The 16,708-nt window shown below is 48.0% G+C and overlaps 1 protein-coding gene across 3 annotated transcripts in view; it reads right to left on the bottom strand.

Annotated features, from left to right (window-relative positions):
* TNR (tenascin R) overlaps window positions 1–10,050 on the bottom strand; it is a 28,248-nt gene extending 18,198 nt beyond the window's left edge. For 2 of the 3 annotated variants that reach the window (XM_058842815.1, XM_058842814.1), the window contains exons 1-5: window positions 9,495–9,990; window positions 6,294–6,770; window positions 5,582–5,845; window positions 4,794–4,909; window positions 2,276–2,426 (exon numbers count right to left, since the gene is read on the bottom strand). In XM_058842815.1, coding sequence (XP_058698798.1) covers window positions 2,276–2,426; window positions 4,794–4,909; window positions 5,582–5,845; window positions 6,294–6,770; window positions 9,495–9,990 — 1,504 coding nt within the window. Of the gene's footprint in view, window positions 1–2,275; window positions 2,427–4,793; window positions 4,910–5,581; window positions 5,846–6,293; window positions 6,771–9,494 lie in introns of all 3 variants that reach the window. The other variant, XM_058842813.1, reaches the window with a different exon arrangement.
* Between the last annotated feature and the right edge of the window lie 6,658 nt (window positions 10,051–16,708).

Here is a 16,708-nt window from a genome sequence, read left to right on the forward strand (position 1 = left end):
GTCAGCAATAAATCCTCCTTGGTTTTTAAAGGTGGCACTTCCAGAATATAAAACTCCTATATCTAACTGCAACACATTTTCTTTGCTCTTAGATAGCTGTTTGCACTTTTGCATTGAAAAACATGTAATTTTCCTTTGTGTCCAACTCTTTAAACTATCCAAACAACTTTTATTGATGTTCTACTCAATTTACTCTTTTCTGAGCCTTTCCATCATTGGTAAATTTATCAGCAACAGTATTATGTCTTTTGAAAGGTGTTGACAATGTGTTAAATAACGTGGGGCCAAGGACAAAATCCAAGCATTGAGAACTGAGGAATGTCTCTAGAAATGTTTCTGCTTTGCTGCCAGCTCCTGGTTTGTCCTTAAACTGAGGGATCAGCTCATAAAGCTGCTGGTGTTTGGAAGTAGGAAGAAAGAAGAAAATGCAACTGCTCTAGTGAATCTTTAACTGGGTATGGGGCTATGGTGGGTGTCCAAAATAACCTTTCAGATAAAAGGTTTTGAGATAAATTCATACCGAGGATCTACTGGGAGACCTTTTTGGACATTTCTGCTTTTTTTTTTTTAAGATATTTGGGCCCTTCCTTCCTCCACATCCCCCAGCATTCAACCTTTGGACATCCTGGGCTCAAGCCTGGCTGATGGATGATTTGAGTCCAGCAGGACTTAACCACTACGTGGATGGATGGATGGATGGATGCATGGATGCATGGATGCATGGATGGATGGACGGAGCCAAGCCTTGCCATCACTCCTGTGTCATGGCAGTGCTCATGCATGAGGCCTGCTGGGCAGCCTGTTTTATCACTTAGATGATGACAAGGTAGGTGAAAAAGCCCACTTTGGTTCTGTAATTTAGGCTATGCCACATATCCATATACCTAATGTACTACATATCTTAGAAAATGACAGTATATAATAGGGGTCTGCTGAATGCTGCACCTCAGGGTTGGAAGTTCTGGGGGACAAGCCTGTGGGCAGGGGTGGCAAGGAGCAGGGAGGATTAGAAAAAGACAGGGAGGAATCTGGAGTAGTAAGGTGAGGTCTGGGGGCAAAACAGCAGAGGAGGGAGCACAGCTGGGAAGCCCAGTGTTCAGGTAGGAGCTGGCCATCCAGCTTGGCCAGGACCATGTCATGCATACCCTCAACCTCCAACTGCTTCATGTTGTCCAGTCATCCAGGTGATCCACATCTACTTATCTGTGCAGCATAAAACCACGCCTTTGCTGCCTGATCCTGGCACAAGGTGTTGAGGAAGAGCGAGGTGATGGGGATAAATCTCTGGGGGTGCTGCAGAGGAAGGCAGACATGCCAGCATAGGGATGCCTTCATGGAGCACAGATCCGGGAGCCCACTGCTCCATCTGCGCTGGTCAACCCTTGAGTTTGAAATACCAGCTTCTATTTTTGCTGATTTCCCAGGGAAAGGAAATTTCGGGCTTGACCAGGAGATGTCTCTATTAAGCCACGTCGAGCTGAAGGCGGCAGCAAAGCAGGAGGAGAGGACTGTGCTGGAGAAGCTCAGACCTGAAACAAACTGCTGCGGTGGAGGGACCCTCCCTTCACTCTCACTGCTGTCTCAATTAGCAACACCTTATTACAACCCTCGGGCAGCTATTTAAGTGCTGTTTCCTTTTAGAACAGCCCAGATGGAGGTAGTAGACGTCTGCCTGGCTTTCAAGGCAGACTGCAACAGATCTGGTGTGAAGAGTCTCTTCTCCCCCGTGAGCCCTTGCCCATCTCTGCATCTCCTTCAGAAGAAGACCCACCTGAATTTTCTCTGGTCTACAGGGTGGAGCAGTGACTGGGCAAACAAACTGGTTAGGAAGGGATGTGCTGTTGCTCCTGGATCCCTGCCCTGCTGCCTGATTTGCCTGAATAGGTGGGAGTTGAGGGCATTTGGTGACATAAAAGCAGGTGGGAGTTTTAATCTGTTATATATGAGTAAGTAATACATTTGTAGATACATTTCTTGACGGCATCCAGCCTCCAAAATGTGAGATTAGCAGAGAAGAATAATTTATCCAGATATACAATAAAAACACTTCACTCCCAACCCCATTAACCTCGCCAGGGTTTCTGCACTTCTGGCAATTTAGGAGAGAGAGGGACAAAATACTTCATGAAGAAGCTGTTGCTGCAATGTTTGGGCACCTGGGTGCCACCAGTTTCATCCTTGCCCATGTGGTGCCAGCTGCTCTTGCTGATGGAACTTTATTTTTGGGACCAAGCCCTGGGCACTGTTGTGCTGCCCCCAGGTCAGGCTCACTCACGGGTTGAGACGCTGTCGGAGGTGGGAGGGCTTCTGGCTTGTTCCTTCAGGGCCACAACGGTGACAGTGTACTCTTCCCCTGGCTTCAGCCCCGTCTGGTTGAAGGTGGTGACGGTGCTGGGGAGCTGGGCAATCACACCACCCTCATTATTCTGTCAGGGAATGAAATAAGCATTAACCCTCACCCACCAACTGGTGTTTTGGGGGACACTGATGCATGGAGAGGAGGTGCCCCCCATCCTTCCACAGCCCGCTCTGCATCCTCAAATCACACTGTCACACCCCACCATGGAGGGAGACACCTGGGATCAAGTCACCCACCAAGTATGGAGCACTCGTCTTGTTGGGCTGCAAAATCCTCCCCATTCCTCCTCCCTCCCCAGCTTCTGTATTTTGCCATTTATGCCTCTTCTGTTCTCCAGAAGAGGGAAGATGACTACACTAAAGCCTTGGCTAGACTTGTTTTCCTGCTCTTCAGGTGCCAGGAGCCTTTTGTTGTTGATGTATAGGTATGAAGCTGTGAGGTCTTTATTTTGCCTTCCCCTCCTTTTTAACCATCTTTAGTACACTCATTTATGCCTTGTGGTTTTGCCCTGAAAAACTGTAAGGCTTTAAACAACTGCACATGTCACCTTTCCTGCCAGTGTTTGGACAAAGGATCTTTTCTTGCTGCTGTCTTCACTATTAACATGCTAAACAAATCTTTGCACATAACTCTCAATTCATATTCATCTCTTTTCTCATTAAACAGGAAATCTTCCATTTTAGCCATCAATTGCCATTTTACCTTTCCTAATTTCCTTTGCTAAATCTGTCTTCTCTTTGTCTTTTCCCCACCCCATCCCCACTGCAGGCAGCAGATGGGCAATGTTGCCTGACCCAGGTTTTGTGGGGGTGAGAGCATCGTGGACACCATGGAAGGAGAGTGGAAAGAGCTCTGCAGGAAGCTGCAAGCATCCTTGTTGGGCTGCTGAGGTCCAAATCAGCATCTTCTCACCCAGTTTTTGGGAAGACATGGAGGTCAATTTTTCTCACCACAGCTGTGGTGCTGCAGTTATAACTGTTGTTTTTAGCCTTTGGGAATGGGGTTTGGGTTTGGTTGAGGTGTGGCAATGTTTTGGCATATACCCAAGCAAGCTTTGATTGCGGGGCAGTAAAGGACACAGCACCCTCTGTCTAATTTTAGGGGAAATGCTGATGATAGAGACTCAAGAGAGGACAATTTTGGCAGCTGATGGGCAGGAGCATGACTGTGACTTTATGTCCTGACTCATAGATTTCAGAACTTTTAAGCCCAGTGAGCTACATCCCTTCCCTTCCCAAGACTCTGCATCCAGGAACAACCATCCTTTTGCATCTTATCTGCCTTTAAATCCCAAAATGTTTCCACATATTTTTAAGTTTAAGCTTAAAAACGGAAAAGAAAACCAATGGTTTACATTGATCTGCTTCAGGGGGATGCTGTTCAGCTTGATTCCTGAGTAATAGTGAAATGCTTGGAAGAGCTATTTTTCCATACCAAAAGCTATATTTTTCAGATTTAATCCTGAAGGATCACCTGATGGTGACTGAAAATTACCCCAGGATCTATACCTGCATTACCTGAGCTTCAGCTTCTGACACAATTTGCATGTGGATGTAGCCAACATTGCATTAAAAATCTTCTAGAAACTCTTTGGAAATGAGAGAATTGAGTTATTTAAGGCAACTGGGCCCTTGCTTTGTGCTGTACAATGATACTTTATAGTTAAGAGTATTTAAAACTTTGGGGCCAAATTTTGCAGTTCTCCACTGCCCAGAGCTGCCTTTGATTCCAGTGAAGGTTTTGTACAAGTGAAAACATCATAATTGAGCCCTTAATCAGCATTTCTTTTACTGCTGGGGCTTGAATATTCTTGTAAAGAGGCTCCAAATACAATTGAAGCTATACTTATGGCTAAATGGTGTAGAAATTATGAATATAGATTAAATACTTGATGTACAATTTTTGTTGCTGTGCACAGAAAATACGGGGTATTTAGGGCAACATTTTTATCCTTTCATCTTTTCTGGCATGATTTCTACCTGCTTGTCACTGCGATTAAAATTCCATGGCAGGAATTAAGTGTGCGTGTGACTCGGGGATGTTGAAGGTTGTTGTCTGAGAGCCAGCAGCTGCTTGCTTTGATCCAGGCTGCTTTGGGGACCTTAGTGTAGAGAGCAGGACAAGGAAGAGGAGGAGGAAGAGAAAGAGTCATTGCAAAGGAGATAGAAAGAAAAAAGAGAGTGAAACTACAAGAGGCATGGAAGCTTTTTTTTCCCATCACTGGATTTTTTTTGAGGGACATTTCTTTGAGGACATGTATGTCTTGACACAAAAACTTATGGGGAATTGCAGGTTGGCTGTGTCTGGGGAGTCTGATGTGCAGCACACAAATGGCAAACACAGGCTGGCTATTTTGGGAAGGGGGTAATTGGAAACTGATTTAGGATCCACTCACTGAGTGCTTTCAGCAATGCCGTGGGTGTGGCAGCAGTACCTTGGGAATGAAGCTGATCTCCCAGCCGTCGAAGGGGAAGGAGAAGGGCTCCCACTGCACCTCTGCTGTCGTCTCTGTGATGGTCTTGAACTTCAGCCCCTGCGGTGTGGCAAGGTCTGGAAGGGAGCAGGGGGTGCTGAGCAGAGCAGGATGGGTGTGCACACATGCTGTGGTACCCACCCTGCTCCTGTGGGTATTTTGTTATCTGGGCAACAAAACCAGGGAAACTTCTGGTAGCTGTGAGCAAAATTCCCTTTTCCCTGCTCCACGTGGGTTGGAGGGAAAAGAAGGAAATGCCTGGACCTATGGACACTGAAGCATCCCACTGCACCATTGTGTGAACAGCGTGAATGATGGGGTTGCAGAGGGGTGTCTGGATAGTTTCTGTTTTTTCCCCTGCCCTCTGTATCCTTAGTCTCCAAGAAACCCTTCTGGAAGCTGGCATTACAGTTTGATACTCCTGTTTTCCTCTGTGCATCACAGTCCTGGTCAGGGCTGTGTTTCTCCTGATGCACAGCGGCATCTCCTCTTGCTGCACTATTCCCTGTATCATGGGGAGTCATCACGGGGAAATTATCCATTCAGGAGTGGGAGGAGAACCTGAGACTTCCATGTTATATTGTAGTATTTTCTCTGAGGAAAAAAAATGTAATGTAACAAATATTTATTTATTTATTTTTAAGGCTCAAGTTTCTGCTGCTAGAAGGTTTTTATGGAAAAAGTGAGCCAGCTTGAGCATCCCCTCAGGATACTTGGGTAACAAAGGACAAGTGCAGTAGGATACTTACTAGTCATCACCTTGGAGGTAACGGGGATGCTGAAGACGTCACTGATGACTGCATAGATGCTGACATTGTAGGCAACACCTGGCTCCAGATCCGCGATGGTGATGCTGCTCCAGTCCCCAGGCACCCTCTGCTGGAGCTGGGTGCCCCCTGGCACCGCGGGCTGGTACGAGACCACGTACTCGGTGGCTGCCCCGGGGCTGTCCCAAGCCAGCTCGATGGAGCTGTCGCTGATCCCCGTCACCCGCAGGTTTTCAGGAGGAGACACTGGTGGGAAGGGCAGAGGTACAGAGAGTGTCAGCATGTGCGTGGCTTATTCTTCCAGGGCTGTGGGAGGCTGTGTAGGTCTGCTGCTGGGACACGGGCTGGGGTTATGTGCTATCTGTGGTTGTCTGAACAGCTATAACAAGGTAAAGGCTCAGGAGAACCTGTTGCACTAAGGGTTTAGCCCCCATGTCGGGATGAACTTCACTGGCTTTTTACTCACCTCCCAGACTTTTGTCCATGGTGTCTTTGGGGACAGGGATAACAGGGAGGTAACCACACTGTGGGGCCTCAGTGTGTCCTAAGCGATGCGCGCTGCCGGGTACGGATTTCTGCTGGGTACGGATTTCTCCCAGGCTTCACAGTAAATCCTACGGGACTCTGGGCACCTTGAAACCCTTACTTGTGCACTCAAATCTGGCTCTCCTCACACATCCCCCCCCACCCCTACCTGCTGAGCAGTCCTGCCCGTCAAAGCCTTCCTCGCAGACGCAGAGCCCATCCCGGCAGATCCCCCGGCCGCTGCAGGCATTGGGGCAGTGCAGCCTCCCGCAGTCCTCGCCGGCGAAGCCCTCCTGGCACTCGCAGGTGCCGTTCACGCAGTGTCCCCGTCCCGAGCAGTCGCGGGGGCAGCGCAGCTGGGAGCAATCGTCCCCGGTGAAACCCTCCTCGCACACGCACTCGCCGTCCACGCAGAGCCCGCGGGAGCCGCAGCCGGCGGGGCAGCGGAGCTGCGAGCAGTCCTCGCCCCCGTAGTCGTTGTCGCAGATGCACTGGCCCTCCAGGCACACGCCGCGGCTGGAGCAGCCCCGGGGGCAGCGGGGCTCGGAGCAGTTGCTGCCTGCCCAGCCCTCCATGCACACGCAGCTGCACGACTCCAGGCTGAAATTCCCGTGGCCGCTGCACTGCGGGATGTAATCCAGCTGCCCTGCAAGGATGCAGGAGCGAGGGTCAGAACCCACCGGGTGAGAGGTGGAAAAAGGTCCGTTTTGGTCTCGTGTCAGCCCTCTGAAGGGCTGGAGAAGGGGGCAGGTGTGTGTGGGGAGGGGATAGTCCTCCCTCTGGGCACGCCCAGCTCTGGCGAACTGATGCCTTTAGGGCTGAAAGGGGAAGAATTGGTGGTACGGGGTCGAGGTGGGGTTCGGGTGGATCTTTCCCTAGGGAGCTGTTGCTTCTGTAACTATGGGTGCCATCAGCCTTGTGGTGGTGCAGGCGCTCCCTTTGGTTTCTCTCCAGTTCAGCACTCAGGAACTTCCCTAGACCTCTTACTGGGAAAAAACCTTCCCTGGCCAAACCTTCTGCATTAGCCATGACTCCTCTGGTCTCACATCTACCCACTTCTCCTTTTTATAGATAAGAGATCCCCATTTGCTTTCTCGCTCTCCTATAAAAAGTAGGTATGTACCCAAAGGCATCATCTTCATCCCTATCCTGGTGAACCTGATTAAGACAGAACTGTTGGCTTTGGGCACACTGAGGTTGTGGAAAAGCAGGGACAGCATTGGGCTCTGTGGCCAGCACCTCTAATGCCCCCTCTTTAGCTGGGAGCCTTGCACAGGATGCTCTGGGGTGAGGAGGGAGCATGGGGATGAAGGCACCAGTCACTGCCACTAATGCTCCCAGTTTTGCCCTGAAACAGAGCCATTGCTCCAGCTAAGGGTTTATCCTAGGCAGGCTAACTTTTCCTTCCTGATTTTTACTGCTTTTCCTCATGTGAACCAAGGAAGAACAGAAACCCTTTCTGTGCTCCCTCCAAACCATGGGAAACCTTTGCACCCCAAAGACCCCCCCCAAACCCCAGGACTCTGTCCCCAGCTACATTTTCCATCCTAGCTGACTTTTCTGAGCAGCTCTTCCAATGGGGGATGTAGCAGGTGCACATGTAAAAGCAGCTCAGTTACATGCTGTGCCAGACAGACCCATTTGGGTTACTTTGCAGGACAATTCCCATCCAAACTGCAAATACTGGGAATGCCAGTTAGGATCTCTTCAGATCTCAGCCTCTAGTTAAGTTATCAAAAGATTAGAGAGGATGCTTCTAAGTGTGCTGGAGGAAAGAGGCTTTCCTCAGGGAAATGCTTTGGGTGGTGGGGTAGGGATCCTGATCTCCTTTGCACTGCAGTGAATTGAAAGCAACTCTGGTAAAAATAAATTGAATTACTCCAGTTTTAGCTTGGCACATCTGTGATGGGAGTGGGGGCTCCACCAAGCAATGAATGTTTAATGGGACTGTCTGCGTATGTTGCAAGTAACCCAAATAGACCCATCAAGGTTTCAAATTAATTCCTTTAAAACAGGTTTTTCCCATAGCATTTCCTCCATGATTTTAACCCTCACTTTGCACAGACTAGTGTTTCCTGTTTTGTCTTAGTTATTAATGCAGCAGATGAATGTGGCATTCTGAGGGATGTGGGCTGAAGCCATGGCTGGGAACGCATTGACTTCCACTGGCCACATGATAGATGCCAGCCCAAGCCACCCTGCTGTGTGTCCATCCTTGTTTCTCCCTCCCTGACCAACACACCTTTGGTGGAACTCTTGACCTGAGCATTGGTTTCACCCATTTCTTTCTCATGTGTCCTACTCATAGAGGTGTTGGGGTACCACTGGAAAAAAAATCACAATATAGCTGCAAAACTTTAAAACAAAATGCAGGAAGTACTGGGGGTAAAAGGTTTTGTTTTTTGTTTTTTTTTAATTTCTCTTTCTTTCTGTTGCTGTTCTTGGTGTGAAAAGCAGTTTTCCCCTGGAAAGATTTCTTGTGTGGTTCTCCTTGCTTAGTGTTTTCTTCCCTGCAGGGACACCTGGTGCATTGAAGCCACAAGAAGGGCTGGGCTGCATTTGGGATGGATGCCCTTTGAGACATCCCCTCTTCCTCAAGACAAGGAAAACTATCAATATGCTGGCTCCTGCACCATGGAAATGCAGCTGCTAGCCCAAACCTTCCTGACCCATCTCATTTCAGCTGAATGCTGCTTTCCTGACCCTGAGGGACAGCTGAGGTGAAACGAGGGGCTGCCTTTATTGGAGTAACCCTAATGGGACCTCTTGGAGGTCTCCACAAGAGTACATCTTTTTATTCAGACAAAAGATCATGTTGATGGTTTTGTGCCTTTCTTTTTTAGGTTTTGTTTGCTTATTTCATGTATTTTTTGTGTTTTGTAATCCATTTTTTATCAAACTCAGCTTTTCAGATGTGTTCACTCCCCCTACAGAGAAGATGAAGAGGCTTATTGCCAGCTCCCATGGGGCTGCCTTCAGCCCAGGGACAGCTTAGGAGAGCAGCAGCTGCATCTCTGCTCCCTGTCCCACAAGCAGTGGCAGATGTCTGAGTGTTGGAAGGACTGCAGAGCTGTGAGATCCCCCTGCTTACCTCTAACCAGCTGTAATTTCATCCCTAGAGGGGGTTCAGCTCTCTCTCCATTATGGAGTTTTTGGAGTGGGCACTCAAGTGACCAAAGCCTTCACAGGGGTTTTCCTGGCTTAGAAGACTTAAGCTAAGTTTTTTTTGCTAAAGCCACAGCCCCATCATGGGTAAACACTGTTTTTCCTGTCACCACTCCGAGTGGCATCATCAGGTTTTGTATTATTTCTCCTGCCTTTTGCTCAAGCCCTCAGTCCCCAGCAAGAGCTAACAGGATGGCATTACTACCTGTGGCTGCATTTTCTTGGCAGCAATTGGAGGTGCATTGGTCCCGGAGGATGGAGACCTCCCTCTCCAGCATCTCAATCCTGCTCAGCAGCTCCTGCAGGGATGGGAGGGAGGTGGAGCACTTGCAGGCCTGCTTGGGCATGTTTATCCTGTGGGTGAAGGTGACCTGGCTCTCGCTGTCGGAGGTCTGCTCCGTGTACTCTGCCAGCCGGTCGTCTTCTGAACTCACCTCCTCGGCCGAAGACTTGAACATGGATGAGCAGCAGCTGTCCAGTGGGATGTTGATGTTGTAGATGTGGTGGAAGACCATGGGCTGCTCTTTGATAGGTGGGCTGCAGTTGGTGAGGCCACCTGCCTCATCCACCACTGTCCTCTCAGCTGGCTCTGTTGTCATCTCCAGCCGGCACTCAAAAGGCTTGAGGACAGCGCCCAGCAGAAGCAAGTTGAAGCTGATGACCACATTCCTCAGGACTGGGTTTTCACCATCAGTCCCCATTTTCCTGGGAGAGGGAAGAGCCTTCCAAGCCAGTCTTGGTCAGCCAAGAGTGGGGAGGACCTGGGAACACAGAAGCAAAAGAGCATGGTTGGTGTTAGGCTTGAAACTATGCTCAGCAGAGAGGCAGTTATCTAGACACACGTGGGGCTGACTTGACCCACATGCAGTCCTTCTGGCTTTGGTGGACCCTAAATCAACCCTGGATGGGTGGGAAGACCTTGTCATAGCCCATGAGCAGTGACAAAGACAGGTTCTTGTTGTTACTGCTTTTTTATTTAAGAAACAACTAATCTGGTAGTATTAAAGCACCAAATACTCATCTCTGTGCCACTTACCACATCTTACTTTGCCACCTTCTGCCAATGCCATAACCTTGAGCAATTGCTGTTTCTTGTTTCTAATGGCCCTCCTGCTCTGGAGCTCCTCTCCAGCTCCCTGGGGAACATCCCTGCCTCCCTCATTACCCTACTGCTGAATGAAAATATATCTGCTGGTTTCTCTCCAACAACACCTGAAACTCCTTTGGTAGGCTCTCCTTTTTCCCCCTGATTTTAGGAAAAGCAAGAAAAATGGAAATAACCCTGCAATGGGTGGTTCTGACCATGCTCACAGAAGACAGGCTCTGTAAGTGGCAATTTGGGGCTGCATTCTCAGACTCTGACTCCCTCAAGTCCTCCTCTGCCTTCTGGGCTCTCTGCTGGCTCCTGGGTGGCCCTGGCTGACCCACGGGGAGACTCCTTGTCCCTGCCTAATGGGGCAGCCGTGACAGGGGAAGGCACAGGGACTAATGAACACCGGCTGCCTTTGACTGACTCGTTGGTGTTCAAATCCCAGCACCCCCTCCTTGGCCTCTCGCTTGGCTTTTTGTGTGTGCTCGGAGTGGAAGTAATTGTGGCCATGAGCCAGCTGCTCTGAGCTGGGCTAGTGCTTCAAAGGGAGACTCCTTGCAGGATTACAGGAGCAGCTTAGATACAGGGAAATCAAATCCTTCCTCTCCCCGTCTTCGCATCCAGCCTGCCTCAAGAGAGATGTCAGAGCCTGTTTGTGAGCAGAACTGGATGGGGGTAGAAGAGTTCCATGCAGGACTGAGGGAGTGGGAGATGGATGGGGAATAAAGCAGGGTGAGCAGATACGCACGGCGATTGCTCGCTAATGACAGTGAGCAGGGTGGTTGGGTAGTTAATGACTCTGTGTCCCATAGACCGAAAGCCATTCATTTGCTGGTAGGAACTGCCAGGCTTATTGATCTCAATCTCTTTATCAGTACATTCATTACAGCTGCCCAGCTCTCAGTTCTGAGTGGCAAGTCACAGCATTCCACTCCTGCCCCTTAGGTAGGGTATGATGCTGTGGGAATGTTGGCATCCATGGGGCACAGTGCTGCAGAGATTTCTCATAATATATCACTGGTTGGGCTCTTAGTTGTGAAATGGTGAAAAGTCACCACGGTTCAGGCTGACCCTGGCTCAAACCAGGCTGAATCCACATGGCAGGTGGATGCTCCTTGGTGTCCTCCAACCCAGAGCAGGCCAGACATCCTTATTAATCCTCAACTTCTTCCTAGAGGCTTGGGCTGACAGCTCTGAAGCCCTGCCAAATTTGTGAATGCATTCCTGAGCTCTGTCATCGCCATTCCCTGTCTGCTCCTGCTCTGTCTCCTGCTCCTTGTGTCAACAGTTTGCTTTTCCCTAAAGGACCCATCATGGTGAGCTCAGCCAGGCTGGGCTGGGAGAGCTCTGGGGCTGCATGAGCAGTCTGACAGCTTGAGTCGTGTCTACCTGGGAAGAGGAGTTGCATGAACATTCCTCCTTTTCCTGTGCTCCTGATGCTTCCCAGTCCAGCTCACGCTGCAGTGACAGAACTGTTAAAAACCATTGACTGGGGGAACAGATCCAGGGCTCTATATTCCTCCACCCTCCTTCACAAGGAAAAGAAGCCAATTTCTGTGCCATTTAATGTGTGAAATTGGTTGCATTAGAGAAAATTTACCTAAGTTGCTTTTAGGTTTTTGTTTTGTTTTGGTTTTTTTGTTTGTTTGTTTGTTTGTTTTTTGAATTATGCCTATGTTGTCCTCAGGTTCAGATAAAACTCCCAGCTGGTGGCCTTCTTGATGGCTCTGATCCCTTCATCCCTAGAGGTGGCCTTGGAAGACCTCCCATCCAGGGCAGTGAAAGCAGCTTTGAGCCTGTTACTTTCCTGGTGTCTGGTGTCAGTGTACTTCACTTTCTGCTGGACTGGGACAATGCCTCTCCATCCCAGAGTGGTCTCTGTGTAACCAGGATGGGACAACTGATCTCCAATTGCCTCTGGCACAGCACAAGCTTGGGGCTGCTTCTATATTTTACCAGAACTAGTTACCTTTGGTTTATTTTGCCTTTTTGTTTTTGGTTTTTTTTTTCCCTACAATCCCCCTGAAACATGGGTGTTTGAATTAAAGTTCAAATTAAAGAGTTATTACAGTTAATTATGAAGTTTGGCAGGCATTGAGCTTTTGGCTCCAAAGCATTTCAGCTTTGGGGAGCTGTGAAAGAATCAATCTGCTGCAATTTCTCTGTAGTGCTCAATAAAAAATACAGACAATATAAAACTGAGAAAAATATTTGAGGGTTTTGCCAAAGATATACCACAGCAAAGCCCTCTCTTTCCCTCCCCATCAGCCTCCCTCCATCCAGGATTTGTGCCTTATGGGCCAGCAAAGGAAGAAATATAAAACCCCTATTAAATCCACAGTGCATCCACCCTAATTATATATTTTCAGTTATTTTTACATTTTGCTGATGGGCTGTATCTGTGTGAGCAGCTTTGTGAGAACGTATGCAAAAGGGAACCTGTGTGTGTGGATGCTCAGAGCAGCTGTGCTGAGAAAGTCATTAATGATGTAGCAGTGGTTTGTGGGGGTGGGGGGGACAGCATCCCCCCAAAATGCAGCACCAGATCTCCCAGCAGCATATGCAGCCCTTTTTTTATAACTTAGCAACATGAACATAGCAAATGCAAACTGGGCTTTTGCAGAGTGGGTGCAGAGACATCAGATCTGCACAGTGAATATGCTGCCAGGAGTTTTGTCTGTGGCATTTTGTGGGGATAGTTTAATGGATGGTCCAACAATATTTCTATTTTCATGACAGTTTTGATGAATTGCTTTGGTTAAAAAAAAAAGTCAAATGTCTGGGAAGATGCTTGAGAAAGGGAAATATTTATTTCTTCAGACATATATTGTGTATTAAAATGTTTTTGAAGGCACTAAAGATGAGAAAATGAAGTGATTTTTTTTTTTTTTTTAGTGAGAAACCTTTTAATCTACCCAGAACATATAGAGATGGCTATGTGTGTATATATATTTATGTACATTTATTGCATTCCCTTTTTCTGAACACCAGGTAAACCCCAAGCCCTGCTGTTTGGTGCAGATGATCAACTGGAAAATCAGATCTATTTAGAGTTCAGGCCCGTGCTCATCCTTGATGCTGACCAACAAACCATCAAGAAACAGAGTTTGCTGCCTGCTTCCTCAGCATGGCAGAAGCAAGCAGGCATTTGTTAACACCCAGCAGTCCCTGAACCGTGTGATCAGAGCTGTGATGTGTTCCCTGCTGGAGCACAACTGGCAGGAGCCAGACCTCTGTGATGGATTTGCTCCCACTGCTGTTAATGGTGGGAGTGACCCCAGGGTATGGTGAAGCAGGAAGCCTCTGGGTGTATCATTTGGACTCCTGTGTTGAAAAGTGTCTTGCAGGTTTTCCATAAGCCAAAACCCCCTGCTGATGGATGGTTTTCAAGGCTGCCAAAACCACCCTGGAGATAACCAAGTGCTTAGTGCAGATGATGCCTGTTCCATGTTATGGCAAGATGCAGCCCATGCAGTTTTCCTCTTGGCTTCTTTGGGAAGGAAATTCAGCTCCATGGTATCCCTGGTTGGCTTCCCACCCTTCAACTTTTCATTCCAAGGCGATCACACAGCTGGAAAACTAACGTGGATTGCACTGCAAGCTCTGAATCCCAGCTCTGGAGTTTTTTGGGATCTCCAAAGCGAGGCTGCAGTACTCGCTGCTTTAGGGCAACTCATCGTTCCCATCCATCAGCATCATTATTGCCTTGACATTGAAATCTCTCCTGGGTGCCACGTCCTCCAGCCATGGCAGGTGAAGATGTGTGCATGGAAAGGCACACATTGTCAAGCACTGGCACCCAGGGAAGTGGTGAATCACCATCCTTGGAGGGATTTTAATGAAACTTGTATATATGGCACCTGGGGACATAGTTTTGTGGTGGGCTTGGCAGTGCCAAATTAGTGGTTGGACCTTGATCTTGGAGGTCTTTTCTGATCCAAATGATTCTAGGATTCTCAGACCCTGTGGTGTGCGCCTTGTTTTTGCTTTGCTTTGTGATTCAGCAGGCAGCTCCTGTGATTTTCCTGTCCCACTGGAAAGAACTTGCGTTGCAGCAGCTGCTAATGAAGAAATAGTGGAAATAATTGGGTCAGCTCCTCAGCAGCTGAAACTGCTGCAAATTTGGTGTCACAAGACTGGTCTGCACCAGTAGGATCCTCCTGAGCAGATGTAGAGATGCAGCATGTCCTGCAGACAAATTCTCTCTGGCAGCTTTCTGAGGGAAAAGAGCACTGGTGCCCAGTTATTATTGATCGACTGATATGTAATTTTTCTGCTTAAAAAGGTTTTCATTGCATTAATTCCATGGGGAGGTTGAAGGTCCTTGCTGCATGCAATGAAATGAAACCTCCCTGATCAACTCCTTCTGCACCCTCTGCTTAACTGCAATCCTTATCACCCCTCTAAACACAGCCTGTTGCAGGATTTTGGGGAAATTAAAGGAAGTGGAAAGCTTAGAGCAGCAAACCATCCACTGTAACAGTGGTTACTTGAAGTCCAGATCCTGTGGACTTATGGGGCTGAAGGTGAGGACCAAGAAGGAAAACTGCACCATGTCAGAGAAACGACAGAGTGTTTCCATTTCCATTCCATGCTGTCACCAAGTGGCTCTCAGGGAATGTTTTTCACCCTGCTGACATGTTTAAGCATGAAATACTTTGATGCTTTTATCAGTTTTCCCTAACTATATGCAGATGAAGAAATCTATAGCTCTCCCAACTGATTGCAAATTCTGCCAGTTTAAAAATTCATGCAATTCATGCACACCTCTGTCATTGCAACCTACATTATGTCTTGCTTTCATTACATATTCTTTTACTTAATTGCCTTGGAATATATTAATAGCCTCTATAAACTCCTACAGGAAAGCAAGCAGTAGCTTAGTGCAGAGGTTTTGGGGGGAATCTCCTTTAATTTTCACATTAAGTCAGGATCCAGCATCTCTGACTTTACATCACCCCAACAGCTGCCTCCTGCCTCCTGCCTGCTCCCTTGCTAAGTCTGGGAATGACCAGGTTAAGTCTTAGTTTAGTGAGGGTGAGAGCTCTAATCTGAGCCTATACCAGCATTTTGGTGCTGTCTTCATTTATATATATACATTTACAGGTACATTATCATCTCCCCATTCAAACCAACTGAGTTTAACCACACTCCACAAAAGAATTCTTTCTCAGTGCAAAACTTGCTTCTGTGACTGGTTTGCAAAGATGGGCACAACCTTTTACTGAAGAGCAAGGTGGGTGCCCAATTCCATAATGAAAGCTGTTAGCAGTGAGCTTGGTCTGGCCACTGCCTGTCCCTCTTCACTGTTTCCAGCCCCAGTGCTCTGTGGGCAATGCTAGGATGCAGCACAGGCTGCAAACTCATGGTGTGGCACAGGATGGCTCATGGTTAAAGGCTTTCCTCTATTCTCCAGCACCAATATAGAGACCTATAAACATCCATAGTGTGCAATGTCCTGCAGGAAGGGGACCCATTCCCCTCTGGGTCCATGTGTTACACCCTGGGTGCAGTGGTGCCTGAAATCCCAGCTCCTAATGGGAGTTGCTACCTGCTGACACTGAGCTCTTCCATACCACCTTGTGAGGCTGGGTATGTGTTTTCAGTTCTCTCAGGTAAGTATTTGGCAGCCTGGCCCTTTGAGCACTAAGATTTGATGTCTGTTGGAGATGGCCTCGGCTGCCCTGCTGCCAGAACAGCCCTGTCCTTCGGGATTTCCAGCCTGTGAAAAGTCCTCAAATCCTGCACTTCACACTATATATTTATTCACATGGAGCTGTGAAATAAATCCCCCCTCAGTAGGCCTGCACGTTGCAGAAGTGTTTATTTCATCCTTACATGGTGTCTCTGGGAGTTAAAGGAGTTTTACAAGGGAGAACTGGGCACACAGGCTGGGATAGCTCCTGTTCTCACCAGCAACCCCATTTGCCCATAATGGTGCTTCTGGGGTCATCTCTCCTGCCCTGTGCCTGGGGAGAGCTTAACTTTCTGAAGCAAGATTTTGGGACAGACCTTTCAAGATGCTAGCCTTCAGTGCTAAAGCTCTGCACTCTTTCCAAGCCCTGTGATGGCCATTGTCCCTGCCCCAGCAGCTCCTGGAGCTCCACTGGAGATGCTCTGAAGCTGTAAATGAGAAATTAACTGCAATTATGGAGCATCACAGGGCATAAATATCCTCTAAATCCTCTTTAATTACATGGTAGCACTTAATTACATGGCAACAAGAATGTAAGCACAAAAATAAATATGATTTCAGTTTTATCTTCAGCAGAGGCACTGGTAATTAATTTTGGAGGGTAATGCAGGACCTGCATGATGTGAACTCCACT

This window comes from Poecile atricapillus, chromosome 7 (genome assembly GCF_030490865.1).
Source record: "Poecile atricapillus isolate bPoeAtr1 chromosome 7, bPoeAtr1.hap1, whole genome shotgun sequence".
Lineage (NCBI taxonomy): Eukaryota > Metazoa > Chordata > Aves > Passeriformes > Paridae > Poecile > Poecile atricapillus.